The sequence below is a fragment of the Triturus cristatus genome, chromosome 10, assembly GCF_964204655.1.
Source record: "Triturus cristatus chromosome 10, aTriCri1.1, whole genome shotgun sequence".
NCBI classification, from domain to species: domain Eukaryota; kingdom Metazoa; phylum Chordata; class Amphibia; order Caudata; family Salamandridae; genus Triturus; species Triturus cristatus.
In genome coordinates, this window is record NC_140593.1 from 1,246,194,691 (window position 1) to 1,246,210,089 (window position 15,399).

At 45.9% G+C, this 15,399-nt stretch overlaps 1 protein-coding gene across 2 annotated transcripts in view; it reads right to left on the reverse strand.

The window, feature by feature from the left end:
- LOC146797198 (uncharacterized) overlaps positions 1 to 14,747 on the reverse strand; it is a 757,296-nt gene extending 742,549 nt beyond the window's left edge. For both annotated transcript variants that reach the window (XM_085630325.1, XM_085630326.1), the window contains exon 1: positions 13,744 to 14,747. In XM_085630325.1, coding sequence (XP_085486451.1) covers positions 13,744 to 14,432 — 689 coding nt within the window. In that variant the 5' untranslated portion in view covers positions 14,433 to 14,747. The remainder of the gene's footprint in view (positions 1 to 13,743) is intronic.
- Positions 14,748 to 15,399: the final 652 nt, after the last annotated feature.

A 15,399-nucleotide genomic window follows, 5' to 3' on the forward strand; every position in this document is an offset into this window, starting at 1 on the left:
AGTCTGACCCTGTGCCTCATGGGAACAGTCCAGCCCGAACTGCCAAGCCGTGCCTTCCCTGGACCGGAAATAAGCTTCCTAGGACTGGTTTCTGGCATTTCAGCCGTCTTCAGCCAGGCTTGCTTGAATCCAGTGGCAAAGTGATCAAGGGACTCACGTCTGAGCATACCCCGCCAACTTATGGCAAACAAAGCGGTACAAAAGGGGGTGGTGATGGACGAAGCATCAGAACCAATCAAACACTCACATCCAGTCAACAGATCCGGGTTTGATCCATCACCGTTCTTTAGCCCACTCTGCCACCCCAGTTCAGACATGGTCATATGCAAATCAGTCTGACCCTGTGCCTCATGGGAACAGTCCAGCCCGAACTGCCAAGTCATGCCTTCCCTGGACCGGAAACAAGATTCCTAGGACCGGTTTCTGGCATTTCAGCCGTCTTCAGCCAGGCTTGCTTGAATCCAGTGGCAAAGTGAGCAAGGGACTCACGTCTGAGCATACCCTGCCAACTTATGGCGAACAAAGCGGTACAAAAGGGGGTGGTGATGGACGGAGCACCAGAACCAATCAAACACTCAGACCCAGTCAACAGATCCGGGTTTGATCCATCACCGTTCTTTAGCCCACTCTGCCACCCCAGTTCAGACATGGCCATATGAAAATCAGTCTGACCCTGTGCCTCATGGGAACAGTCCAGCCCGAACTGCCAAGCCATGCCTTCCCTGGACCGGAAACAAGTTTCTTAGGACCAGTTTCTGGCATTTCAGCCGTCTTCAGCCAGGCTTGCTTGAATCCAGTGGCAAAGTGAGCAAGGGACTCACGTCTGAGCATACCCTGCCAACTTATGGCGAACAAAGCGGTACAAAAGGGGGTGGTGATGGACGGAGCATCAGAACCAATCACACACTCACACCCAGTCAACAGATCCGGGTTTGATCCATCCCCGTTCTTTAGCCCACTCTGCCACCCCAGTTCAGACATGGCCATATGCAAATCAGTCTGACCCTGTGCCTCATGGGAACAGTCCAGCCCAAACTGCCAAGCCATGCCTTCCCTGGACCAGAAACAAGCTTCCTAAGACGGGTTTCTGGCATTTCATTCGTCTCCAGCCAGGCTTGCTTGAATCCAGTGGCAAAGTGAGCAAGGGACTCACGTCTGAGCATACCCTGCCAACTTATGGCGAACAAAGCAGTACAAAAGTGGGTGGTGATGGACGGAGCATCAGAACCAATCAAACACTCACACCCAGTCAACAGATCCAGGTTTGATCCATCACCGTTCTTTAGCCCACTCTGCCACCCCAGTTCAGACATGGCCATATGCAAATCAGTCTGACCCTGGGCTTCATGGGAACAGTCCAGCCCGAACTGCCAAGCCATGTCTTCCCTGGACCGGAAACAAGCTTCTTAGGACCGGTTTCTGGCATTTCAGCCGTCTTCAGCCGGGCTTGCTTGAATCCAGTGGCAAAGTGAGCAAGGGACTCACGTCTGAGCATACCCTGCCAACTTATGGCGAACAAAGCGGTACAAAAGGGGGTGGTGATGGACGGAGCATCAGAACCAATCACACACTCACACCCAGTCAACAGATCCGGGTTTGATCCATCCCCATTCTTTAGCCCACTCTGCCACCCCACTTCAGACATGGCCATATGCAAATCAGTCTGACCCTGTGCCTCATGGGAACAGTCCAGCCCAAACTGCCAAGCCATGCCTTCCCTGGACCGGAAACAAGCTTCCTAAGACGGGTTTCTGGCATTTCAGCCGTCTCCAGCCAGGCTTGCTTGAATCCAGTGGCAAAGTGAGCAAGGGACTCACGTCTGAGCATACCCTGCCAACTTATGGCGAACAAAGCAGTACAAAAGTGGGTGGTGATGGACGGAGCATCAGAACCAATCAAACACTCACACCCAGTCAACAGATCCAGGTTTGATCCATCACCGTTCTTTAGCCCACTCTGCCACCCCAGTTCAGACATGGCCATATGCAAATCAGTCTGACCCTGGGCTTCATGGGAACAGTCCAGCCCGAACTGCCAAGCCATGCCTTCCCTGGACCGGAAACAAGCTTCCTAGGACCGGTTTCTGGCATCTTCAGCCAGGCTTGCTTGAATCCAGTGGCAAAGTGAGCAAGGGACTCACGTCTGAGCATACCCTGCCAACTTATGGAACTGGAATGGCATGGTGAGCAAAAAAACGATGGATTTAGGCCCAGATCTCTGTACTGGGGTGAATGTATGACATTGTTCTGCATTCTGTCCATCAACTGTTGTTTTTGCATTTGTCACCCCGAGTGGGACGGGTATGCTCAGACATGAGTCCCGTGCTCTCCATGCCACTGGAATCAAGCTATCCTGGCTGAAGAGGGGTGAAACCCCGAAACCGGTCCTAGGATGCTTGGTTCCAGTCCAGGGAGGACCTTGCTTGGCAGTTCGGGCTGGACTGTTCCCATGAGGCACAGGGTCAAGACTGATTTGCATATGGCTGGGTTCAAACTGGAATGGCATGGTGAGCAAAAAAACAATGGATTTAGGCCCAGATCTCTGTACCGGGGTGAATGTATAACATTGTTCTGCATTCTGTCCATCACCTGTTGTTTTTGCATTTGTCACCGCGAGTGGGACGGGTATGCTCAGACGTGAGTCCCGTGCTCTCCATGCCACTGGAATCAAGCTATCCTGGCTGAAAAGGGGTGAAACCCCGAAACCGGTCCTAGGATGCTTGGTTCCAGTCCAGGGAGGACCTGGCTTGGCAGTTCGGGCTGGACTGTTCCCATGAGGCACAGGGTCAAGACTGATTTGCATATGGCTGGGTTCAAACTTGAATGGCATGGTGAGCAAAAAACCGATGGATTTAGCCCCAGATTTCTGTACTGGGGTGAATGTATGACATTGTTCTGCATTCTGTACATCAACTGTTGTTTTTGCATTTGTCACCCCGAGTGGGACGGGTATGCTCAGACGTGAGTCCCGCGCTCTCCATGCCACTGGAATCAAGCTATCCTGTCTGAAGAGGGGTGAAACCCCGAAACCGGTCCTAGGATGCTTGGTTCCAGTCCAGGGAGGACCTGGCTTGGCAGTTCGGGCTGGACTGTTCCCATGAGGCACAGGGTCAAGACTGATTTGCATATGGCTGGGTTCAAACTGGAATGGCATGGTGAGCAAAAAAACGATGGATTTAGGCCCAGATCTCTGTACTGGGGTGAATGTATGACATTTTTCTGCATTCGGTCCATCAACTGTTGTTTTTGCATTTGTCACCCCGAGTGGGACGGGTATGCTCAGACGTGAGTCCCGTGCTCTCCATGCCACTGGAATCAAGCTATCCTGGCTGAAGAGGGGTGAAACCCCGAAACCGGTCCTAGGATGCTTGGTTCCAGTCCAGGGAGGACCTGGCTTGGCAGTTAGGGCTGGACTGTTCCCATGAGGCACAGGGTCAAGACTGATTTGCATATGGCTGGGTTCAAACTGGAATGGTATGGTGAGCAAAAAAACAATGGATTTAGGCCCAGATCTCTGTACTGGGGTGAATGTATGACATTGTTCTGCATTCTGTCCATCAACTGTTGTTTTTGCATTTGTCACCCCGAGTGGGACGGGTATGCTCAGCCGTGAGTCCCGTGCTCTCCATGCCACTGGAATCAAGCTATCCTGGCTGAAGAGGGCTGAAACCCCGAAACCGGTCCTAGGATGCTTGGTTCCAGTCCAGGGAGGACCTGGCTTGGCAGTTTGGGCTGGACTGTTCCCATGAGGCACAGGGTCAAGACTGATTTGCATATGGCTGGGTTCAAACTGGAATGGCATGGTGAGCAAAAAAACGATGGATTTAGGCCCGGATCTCTGTACTGGGGTGAATGTATGACATTGTTCTGCATTCTGTCCATCAACTGTTGTTTTTGCATTTGTCACCCCGAGTGGGACGGATATGCTCAGACGTGAGTCCCGTGCTCTCCATGCCACTGGAATCAAGCTATCCTGGCTGAAGAGGGGTGAAACCCCGAAACCGGTCCTAGGATGCTTGGTTCCAGTCCAGGGAGGACCTAGCTTGGCAGTTCGGGCTGGACTGTTCCCATGAGGCACAGGGTCAAGACTGATTTGCATATGGCTGAGTTCAAACTGGAATAGCATGGTGAGCAAAAAAACGATGGATTTAGGCCCAGATCTCTGTACTGGGGTGAATGTATGACATTGTTCTGCATTTTGTCCATCATCTGTTGTTTTTGCACTAGAACAATGAGGAGCACTAACGCTCTTGTCCTTGTCCCTCCTCTGCAAAAAAAGAAATCAACTCAGACTCGCTCATTCTCTGGTAATGCGCCTTCCATCTGGAATACCCTTCCCAAAGATCTACTTTGCAACCCCTCCTACACCTACTTTAAAAAAGACCTAAAGCTGCTCCTTCTCAACAAGTACTGGGGTTCTCAATTTAACTTACTGTCTCTGGCCGTGAACTCCCCCCATGCTCACCGTTTATATTGGCCCCCCCCTTTACTTATAATTTCACCTCCTCCCTCCCCTCTACAAATATGCCTCACTCTCTCGCCCCTCCATCTACTGGCACACTATATAATTCTTCACTGTCTTCTTGTTCTACTATCTCTGATTGGATACCTGATTATGATCTCCCGAACTTACAACTTTCTTAAAGTTCATATTGCCTTGCCTTATGTTCTATATTGTATTACGTCTGTCTGTTACTCCTTGTTACTAAATCCTGTAAAGCGCTCTGATACTCTTGGGTCCAGCTAGCGCTATATAAAACCTTTAAAATAAATAAATAAATATATGTTACTCATTCTGCAATGATATCCATATTGGAATGTGCGAGTAACTACTCAACCCGTAACTGAATCCATGACTGAACATATGAGTGAATATCTAACGCAACCTGCAACTGTATCAATATGTGAACAGGTGAGTAAATATGTAACTGAACCTGTAACTGCATCCCTATATAAACGTGTAAGTGAATATGCAACTGAGCCTTTAACAGTATTCATAAATGAATAGGAGAATGAATATGTAACTGTTTCTGTAACTGAGTGTGTGAGTGAATATGTAATGGAACATGGCACTGTATCCTTAATTGAATGTGATTAAATACCTAACTGAATCGATAACTGAATGTGTGAGTGAATATGTAACTGAACCTGTAACTGTATTTATATCTGAATAGGTGTGCGAATATGTTACTGACCTGTAACTAAATGTCTGGGGGAATATGTACCTGAATCCGTACCTGCCTACATAACTGGACAAGTGAGTGAATATGTAACTGAACCTGTAACAGCAACAATATCCGAATGTGTGAGCGAATATGTAACTGAACGTGTAACTATAGACATATCTGAATTTGTGAGTGAATATGTAACTGAACCAGTAACTGTATCCATAACTGAATGTGTGAGTGATTATGTAACTGAACCTGTCACTGTATACATTGTTGAATGTGTGAGTGAAAGAGTAACTGAACCTGCAACTGTATCCTCAATTGAATGTGAGCAAACACCTAAATGAATCCATGAGTGAATGTGTGAGTGAATATGTAACTGAACCGGTAACTGTATCCATAACTGAATGCGAGTGAATATGTAACTGAACCATTAACTGTATTTCACATAAATAAATAAATACTTCACTGTTCTGAATCTTTCTCCTGGGTTGGTCAGGAGCAGTCACAGCACGGAGATACCCCGATGGGGGTGAATCGGGCGCTCTACAAATCACATAAATAAATGAATAAACAAATCCATAACTGAATGTGTGAGTGAATGTGTAACTGAACCTGTAACTGTATCCATAACTGAATTTGAGAGGGCATATGCAACTGTACCTGTAACTCTATCTGAATGTTTGACTGAATATGTAACTAGACCTGTAACTGTATCCATATCTGAATGTGTGAGTGAATATGTAACTGAACCTGTAACTGTATACATAGCTGAATGTGTGACTGAATATGTAACTGTACCCATAACTGAATGTGCGAGTGAATATGTAACTGGACCTGTAACTGTATCCATATCTGAATGTGTGAGTGGAAACGAAACAGAACCTGTAACTGTAACTCTATCTGAATGTTTGAGTGAATATGTAACTGAACCTGTAACTGTATCCATAACTGAATGTGAGTGAATTAGTAACCAAAACGGCAACTGTATTGCTATGTGAACATGTAACTAAACCTATAACTATGTCCATATCTGAGTGTGTGAGTGATTATGTAACTGAACCTATAAATGTATACATTAATGAATGTGTGAGTGAATGTGTAACTGAACCTGTAACTGTATCCATAACTGAATGTGAGTGAATATGTAACTGTATCCATATCTGAATGTGCGAGTGAATATGAAACTGAACCTGTAACTGTATCCATAACTGAATTTGAGAGGGCATATGCAACTGTACCTGTAACTCTATCTGAATGTTTGACTGAATATGTAACTAGACCTGTAACTGTATCCATATCTGAATGTGTGAGTGAATATGTAACTGAACCTGTAACTGTATACATAGCTGAATGTGTGACTGAATATGTAACTGTACCCATAACTGAATGTGCGAGTGAATATGTAACTGGACCTGTAACTGTATCCATATCTGAATGTGTGAGTGGAAACGAAACAGAACCTGTAACTGTAACTCTATCTGAATGTTTGAGTGAATATGTAACTGAACCTGTAACTGTATCCATAACTGAATGTGAGTGAATTAGTAACCAAAACGGCAACTGTATTGCTATGTGAACATGTAACTAAACCTATAACTATGTCCATATCTGAGTGTGTGAGTGATTATGTAACTGAACCTATAAATGTATACATTACTGAATGTGTGAGTGAATGTGTAACTGAACCTGTAACTGTATCCATAACTGAATGTGAGTGAATATGTAACTGTATCCATATCTGAATGTGTAAGTGAATATGTAACTGAACTTGTAACTGTATCCATATCTGAATGTGTAAGTGAATATATAACTGAACCTATAAATGTATACATTACTGAATGTGTGAGTGAATATGTAACTGTATTCATATCTGAATGTGTAAGTGAATATGTAACTGAACCTGTAACTGTATTCATAACTGAAGGTGTGAGTGAATATGTAACTGAACCTGTAACTATATCCATATCTGAACGTGAGTGAATATCTAACAGCTTGTAACTGCAGCCTTAACTAAATGTTTGACTGAATATGTAACTGAACCTATAACTGTATCCATACATGAAAGTATGAGTAACTATCTAATTGCACCTGTAACTATATCCACATAGGAATGTGTGAGTGAATATCCGACTGAACTTGTACCTGACACAATATCGGAATGTGTGTGTATTAGTAACCGAAACAGCAACTGTATGGGTATGTGAACATGTTTGTGAATCTGTAACTGAACCTATAACCGTGTCCATATCTGAATTTGTGAGTGATTATGTAACTGAACCTATAAAGGTTTGAGTGAATATGTAACTGAACCTGTCACTGTATACATTACCAAATGTGTGTGTGAATGCATAAGTGAACCTGTAACTGTATCCATAACTGAATGTGTAAGTGAATATGTGACTGAACCTGTACCTGAATGTGAGGGAATATATAATTGAATCTGTAACTGTCTACATAACTGAACATGTGAGTGAATATGTAACTGAACCTGCAACAATAACAATATCTGAATGTATGAGTGAATATGTAACTGAACCTGTAACAGTATCCATATCAGAATGTGTGAGTAAATATCTAACTGAACCCGTAACTGTATCCATAACTGAATGTGTGAGTGAATATGTAACTGAACCTTCAATTGTATTGATAACTGAATGTGTGAGTGAATATGTAACTGAACCTGTAACTGTATCCATACTTCAATGTGTGAGTGAATATGTAACTGAACCTTTAATTGTATTGATAACTGAATGTGTGAGTGAATATTTAACTTAACCTGTAACTGTATACATAACCGAATGCGAGTGAATGTGTAAATGAACCTGTAACTGTATCAATAACTGAATGTGTGAGTGAATATGTAACTGAACCTGTAACTGTATACATTACCGAACTTGTGAGTGAATGTGTAAATGAACCTGCAACTGTATCCATATCTAAATGAGAGTGAATATGTAACTGAACTTGTAACTGTAGCCTTAACTCAATGTGTGAGTGAATATGTACCTGAACCGATCACTATATTCTTATATGAACATGTTTGTGAATATGTAACTGAACCTGTAACTGTGTAAATATCGGAACGTGTAAGTTAATATGTAACTGAACCTTTAACTGTATCCATACATGAATGTCTGAGTGAATATGCAACTTAACCTGTAACTGTATCCATATCTGTATGTGTGATTCAATACGTAACTGAACCTGTAACTATATCCATATGCAAACAGGTCAGTGAATATGTAACTGAACCTGTAACTGTGTAAATATCTGAACGTGTAAGTTAATATGTAACTGAACCTTTAACTGTATCCATACTTGAATGTCTGAGTGAATATGCAACTTAACCTGTGACTGTATCCATATCTGTATGTGTGATTCAATACGTAACTGAACCTGCAACTGTATCCATATGTGAACAGGTCAGTGAATATGTAACTGAACCTGTAATGATATCCAACCCATAATTGTATCCCTGAATGTCTGTGTGAATATCTAACTGAACATGTAACTGTATCCCTATGTGAACAGGTCATTTAATATGTAACTGAACCTGTAACTGTGTAAATATCTGAATGTGTGAGTAAATATGTAACTGAACCTGTACCTGAATACATATCCGAATGTGTGAGTATCTACTCAACTCGTAATTGTATCCCTGAATGTGAGTGAATATCTAAATGAACATGTAACTGTATCCATAACTGAATATCTGAGTGAATATGTAACATACCCTGTAACTGTATCCATATCTGTATGTGCGATTCAATACATAACTGAACCTGTAACTGCATCCATATCTAAATGTGTGACTGAATATGTAAATTAACCTATAACTATATCGATAACGGAATGTGGGAGTGAATATATAACTCAACCTGTAACAGTATCCATATTTGAATATGTGACTGAACCTGTAAATGAATGTGTGAGGGAATATGTAACTGAATCTGTAACTGCCTACATAACTGAACATGTGAGTGAATATGTAACTGAACCTGTAACAGCAACAATATCTGAATGTGTGAGCGCATATGTAACTCAACCTGTAAATGTTTCCATATCAGAATGTGTGAGTGAATATCTAACTGAACCCTTAACTGGATCCATAACTGAATGTGTGAGTGAATATGTAACTGAACCTGTAACAGTATCCATATCTGAATGTGTGAGTGAATATGTACATGAACCTTTTATTTAATCCCACAACTGAATGTGTGTGTGACTATGTAACTGAACCTGTAACTGTATCCATAACTGAATGTGAGAGTGTATATGTAACTCAATCTGTAATGATATCCATATTGGAATGTGCGAGTATCTACTCAACCCAAAACTGAATCCATAACTGAACGTATGAGTGAATATCTAACTGAACTTGCAACTCTATTCATATGTGAACAGGTGAGTAAATATTTAACTGAACCTGTAACTGCATCCCTATATAAATGTGTAAGTAAATATGTAACTGAGCCTTTAACAGTATTCATAAATGAATAGGAGAATGAATATGTAACTATATCTGTACCTGAGTGTGTGAGTGAATATGTAATGGAACCTGTAACTGTATCCTTAATTGAATCTGAGTAAATAGCTAACTGAATCTATATCTATAACTGAATGTGTTAATGAATATGTAACTGAACATGTAACTGTATCCATATCTGAATAGGTGTCTGAATATGTGGCTGACCTGTAACTGAATGTGTGAGGGAATATGTAACTGGATCTGTACCTGCCTACTTAACTGAACATGTGAGTGAATATGTAACTGAACCTGTAACAGCAACAATATCCGAATGTATGAGCGAATATGTAACTGAACGTGTAACTGTATCCATATCTGATTGTGTGAGTGACTATGTAACTGAACCTCTAACTGTATCCATAACTGAATGTGTGAGTGAATATGTAACTGAACCTGTACCTGTATCCATAACTGAATGTGAGTGAATAAGTAACCGAAACTGCAACTGTATTGCTATGTGAACATGTGTGTGAACATGTAACTGACCCAATAACTATGTCCATATCTGAATGTGTGAGTGATTCTGTAACTGAACATATAAATGTATCCATATAGGAATAAGTGACTATGTAACTGAACCTGTAACTGTTTCCATATCTGACTGTGTAAGTGAATATGTAACTGAACCTGTAACTGAATGTGGGACTGAATATTTAACTGGACCTGTAACTGTATCCATATCTGAATGTGTGAGTGAATATGTAACTGTATCTGTAACTGAATGTGTGACTGGATATGTAACTGGACCTGTCACTGTATCCATATCTGAATGTGTGAGTGAATATGTAACTTAACCTGTCAGTGTATACATTGTTGAATGTGAGTGAATGTGTAACTGAACCTGTAACTGTATCCATAACTAAATGTGTGAGTGAATATGTAACTGAACCTGTAACTGTATCCATATCTGAATATGTGACCGAATATGTAACTGAACCTGTAACTGTATCCATATCTGACTGTGTAAGTGAATATGTAACTGAATCTGTAACTGTATCCATAACTAAATATGTGGGTGAATATGCAACTGAACCTGTAACTGTATCCATATCTGAATGTGTGAGTGAATATGTAACTGATCCTGTAACTCTATCCATATCTGACTGTGTAAGTGAATATGTAACTGAACCTGCAACTGTATGTGTGACTGAATATGTCATTAGACCTGTAACTGTATACATAGCTGAATATGTGACTGAATATATAACTGAACCTGTAACAGAAAGTGTGACTGAATATGTAACTGGACTTGTAACTGTATCCATAACTGAATGTGTGACTGAATATGTAACTGGACCTATAACTGTATCCATATCTGAATGTGTGAGTGAATATGTAACTGATCCTGTAACTCTATCCATATCTGACTGTGTAAGTGAATATGTAACTGAACCTGCAACTGTATGTGTGACTGAATATGTAATTAGACCTGTAACTGTATACATAGCTGAATATGTGACTGAATATATAACTGAACCTGTAACTATATACATATCTGAACGTGAGTGAATGTGTAACAGCCTGTAACTGTAACCCTCACTAAATGTTTGACTGAATGTGTAACTGAACCTGTATCTGCATTCGTATATGACGATGTGAGTGAATATGTAACTGAACCTATAACTATCCATATCCGAAAGTATGAGTGACTATCTAATTGCACCTGTAACTATATTCATATAGGAATGTGTGAGTGAACCTGTATTCATTACTGAATGTGTGAGTGAATGAGTAACTGAACCTGTAACTGTATCCATACCTGCTTGTGTGAATGAATATTTAACTGAACATTTAACTGTATCCATAACTGGTTGTGTGAGTGAATCTGTAACTGAAGACTTAACGATATACATTAGTGAAGGTGGGACTATGTAACTGTATCAATAACTGAAAGTCAAGTATCCAACATATATCATTGCTGCTGTAAATGAACCTCTTCTGAATATGCAAGTGTAACTAATTCAAAATTGTGCCACAGCCTTTTGGTACCTTGTACATCTCCATCTGCAGCACTAGACACTAGTTCACAGGTAGAATTGCACATATATTAGCAAGAACTTGTCAGTAGAAAGCTGTTCTTTTATCTTGCCTTACAGTTGGATGGTGTATAGTACAAACACTAAAGATAAAACAAGTAAATTGTTGAGGGGTTGGAGGCTGAAGGTATAAAGAGAAAAAAATGACTGTTTGGGGACAGACCATTGACACAATTGGGACCATTTGTGGAAAAAATTACACTGGTTAGTGGAAGCAGTGGCTTGTAGGTAAAGAGGGAATGAATGGGGATTAGCTGGTTTGTGGCATGTGATGTTTTAGGCACAAATGGACATGGTTGGGGTTATAGGGGGTAAATGTTGGCTACAGATGTCAATGTTGGGGTTGAGGATGACTACAGTTAGCCTTGTAGGAGCAGATTCTGGCCAAGCCTAGTTGGGTCTTGGGGCATTGGTCGGTAGTGCTGTGGGCAGAGTATAGCAATTAACTGCAGTGTTTGGGTAAGTGGCTGGCCGAGGTAAGCAATGGCAAAGGCACTGGTTGCACATGTTTGGCAGTGCTGATCATTGTGACTGGGAGCACTGTGGGCAGTGATAGCCCAGTTGCCAATATTAAAGGGAACAACTCTCAGTAAGTTGGTGCAAGGGTTTGTTATGTCTAGGGGTGTAGAAGGAAAAGCCTAGAGGCCGCAGGCATTATCGAAGGCAGTCTGACCATAGTGGAAGTGTTGCAGGCATAAATTGGCTAAGGTCTGCAGCACAGAGGTACAGATGGGCCTTGGCAAGAGTTTAAGGAATGGGGTTTGGCCATGGTTTGCAAGGGTTCGATGTTGGCAGTGTCTGGGGCAGAGATGGCCGTTGCTGGCAGTGTAAATGGCAGTGGCTGGATGCTGTAGGGCAGTAGATCTCAATGCTTGCTAGCTTTCAAGGGCTGTTATGGCCACAAACGCAGTGTCAGAAGCTGTGGGAAGTGAGTTACAGGCCACAAGTGACAGCATTGAGTTAAGTAGTAAGCCACCGGTCACAGCTGTGCTTGCACAAGGTTGCCAGCGCCCACTACTGTGGACTATCATGTTTAGTAATACTGCGGCTCAGAAATGTTGCATACAGTATTGAGGGTTGAGGTTGGTGAGGTGTGCATAGGTTGAACATGGTTTGGAAGAACTATTAGCAGTGTTGGCCTGCCCACCATAGCAAAGTCTGGTCATGGTGGGTAGCACCATGGTCAGCATTTAATCATGGTTGGTGGCACCATGATCAATACCAAGCTGTTGTTCATGGTGATGTTATGACTGTTGTGTGATGGTGTGACTAAGGTTGGTGGCTTCACACAGTGAACTTGGAGATCGTTCTTGGCACCATTGTTGGTGGTGTAAGAACAGAGGTTGGCCATGACTTTTGATGTCAAATAGTTGGCTCTCAGTGAGCCAGATGGGGCATGGCTGAAGGAAGCATTAGGTTATTGGACATAGCTCGAAAAGATGGAGCAAAGGGTGGACTTGGTGTCAGAATTCTGGTCATAACTTGGCCGATGATCTCTTGTTCAAGGGCAGTGGTTGGCTTGTTAGATGGTTGAAGTTGACCATGGCTTGTGATGTCAGTGTTCGTGTTCACACATGGTTCTAGGAGGCAGAGGTTATGGATGGATGTAAATGTAGGGGACAGAGGTTGGCAGTGTTCTAGTCATTGAGAGGCCATGCTTGGGGGTCATGGTCAGCACTTCTAGGATTTGCTTTGACAACTGCTGTGGATAGCAGGGGAATGGTTGACTATGATGGACGCTGCAATGGGAAATGGAGATACACAGTTGGCGTCTTAAGATCGGTGTTTGGCCACAGTTGGGAAGCATGGCTGGAGCGGGTGGCAGCAGTGCCTGGCTATTCGAGGTGGTCGGCACAAGCAGTGGTTGGCCACCCCTAGGGGTTGGCCATGGAAGGCGAGATGTTGGGCAATGGAAGGCGAGATGTTGGGCAATGGGTGACGGTGTCATGGGTAGTGTCCGAAACTTGGGCCACGCTCCGGTTTCCCCACCCACAGCCTCCCATACTCACTTGCCCTGCAGTGTGGTAGCGGGGCTTGTGCTGGCACTGCTCTGGCCGGTGCCTGCTCCGGGGCTGGAGCTCCTGGACGCCGCCCGGCTCCGCGGACCCTCACACCCTCTGCTTTGGTACGGTCCAGGGTCGCGAGGCGGCCGGTGCTGGCACTGAGGGGCGGAGGTAGGAGGCGGTGTGGGGGGTTCGCGCCCATCTCGAGGTGGCAAGGGTCTCTGTGGTGGGCCGTGGGAGTCCCGGAAGTGCTGTCGCCGCTCATGCTCCCGGTGCGGCTCGTGGTCCCGGTGCGGCTCGTGGTCCCGGTGCTCCCGGTGCGGCTCGTGCTCCCGGTGCCCCTCGTGGCCCCGGTGCTCCCGGTGCCCCTCATGCTCCCGGTGCCCCTCGTGCTCCCAGTGCTCCCGGTGCCCCTCGTGCTCCCGGTACATCTCGTGCTCCCGGTGCCCCTCATGCTCCCGGTACTCTCTGCGCTGCTCCCGGTACTCCCTCCGGTCCCTCTCCTCTCTCAGCTCCCGGTTCTCCCTCCCCAGCCTCTCCAGCTGCCCCTCCAGCTCCTCGATGCGGCGGCGCTGGGTGTCGAGCAGCTGCTGCTGGCTCTCGATGATGTTGTTGAGCTCCAGCAGGTACTCCACGGCCCGGCTGGGGTTCTCGGAGGCCGGGCCGGGCCCACCGGTGCCCCCCGCCCCCTCCATGGGCGCGCACTCTTTGCTGGGCCAGGGCCCCCTCAGCCTCCGCTTCTCATGGTGCCGGCCGCGCGGAGGGGCACAGGGCGGGGGGGTGACAGGGCCGGGGCGCGCGCCACGGCGGATGCTGATGATGCTGCGGTGCTGAGGCTGGGGCAGCGGGCTGTCCTCGCGCCGATCCGGCTGCTGCGGCAGAAGAGCGGAGAGCGCGCGGCCACTGCGCACCCACTGACAGCTGAGCGCGTGGCCGCCTCCCGGGGGCGGAGGGGAGAGGGAGGAGCGCCAGCCGCCCGGACGCACACACGCACGCAGCGCGTGAGCCTGGGGGAGAGCGCGCGCCTGCAGCCGTCAAACCGTTACCGTGGCGGAGGAGGAGGCGGCGCGCGCCGCCCCTTGACAGCTCGCCGGGGCGCGCGCTGCGCACCTGCCGGAGGGGGCGGGGCGCGGGAGCGCCTGTCAGGAGTGGGCGGAGCTGCCAACTGTCAAACTGAGGGGAAAGGGCGGGAAAGTGGCTCGCGCCGGCATGGCGGCCGGACAGGTGTGTGCGCTCGACGCCGCGGACCCTGCGTGCCTCACAGGTGTGTCTTCACTCGGGGAGAGAATGATCTCACGGGGACTGAGGCCCGGTGAGAGCGGCCATGTGTGGGGAGAGCCGCTCCCCACGTGCTCGGAGCCCACTCGGGTGGAGCATCATCTCACGGGGACTGAGGCCCGGTGGAAGCGGCCATGTCCGGGGGAGACCGCTCCCCACGTGCTCGGAGCCCACTCGGGTGGAGCATCATCTCACGGGGACTGAGGCCCGGTGGAAACGGCCATGTGCGGGGGAGAGCCGCTCCCCACGTGCTCGGAGCCCACTCGGGTGGAGCATCATCTCACGGGGACTGAGGCCCGGTGGAAACGGCCATGTGCGGGGGAGAGCCGCTCCCCACGTGCTCGGAGCCCACTCGGGTGGAGCATCATCTCACGGGGACTGAGG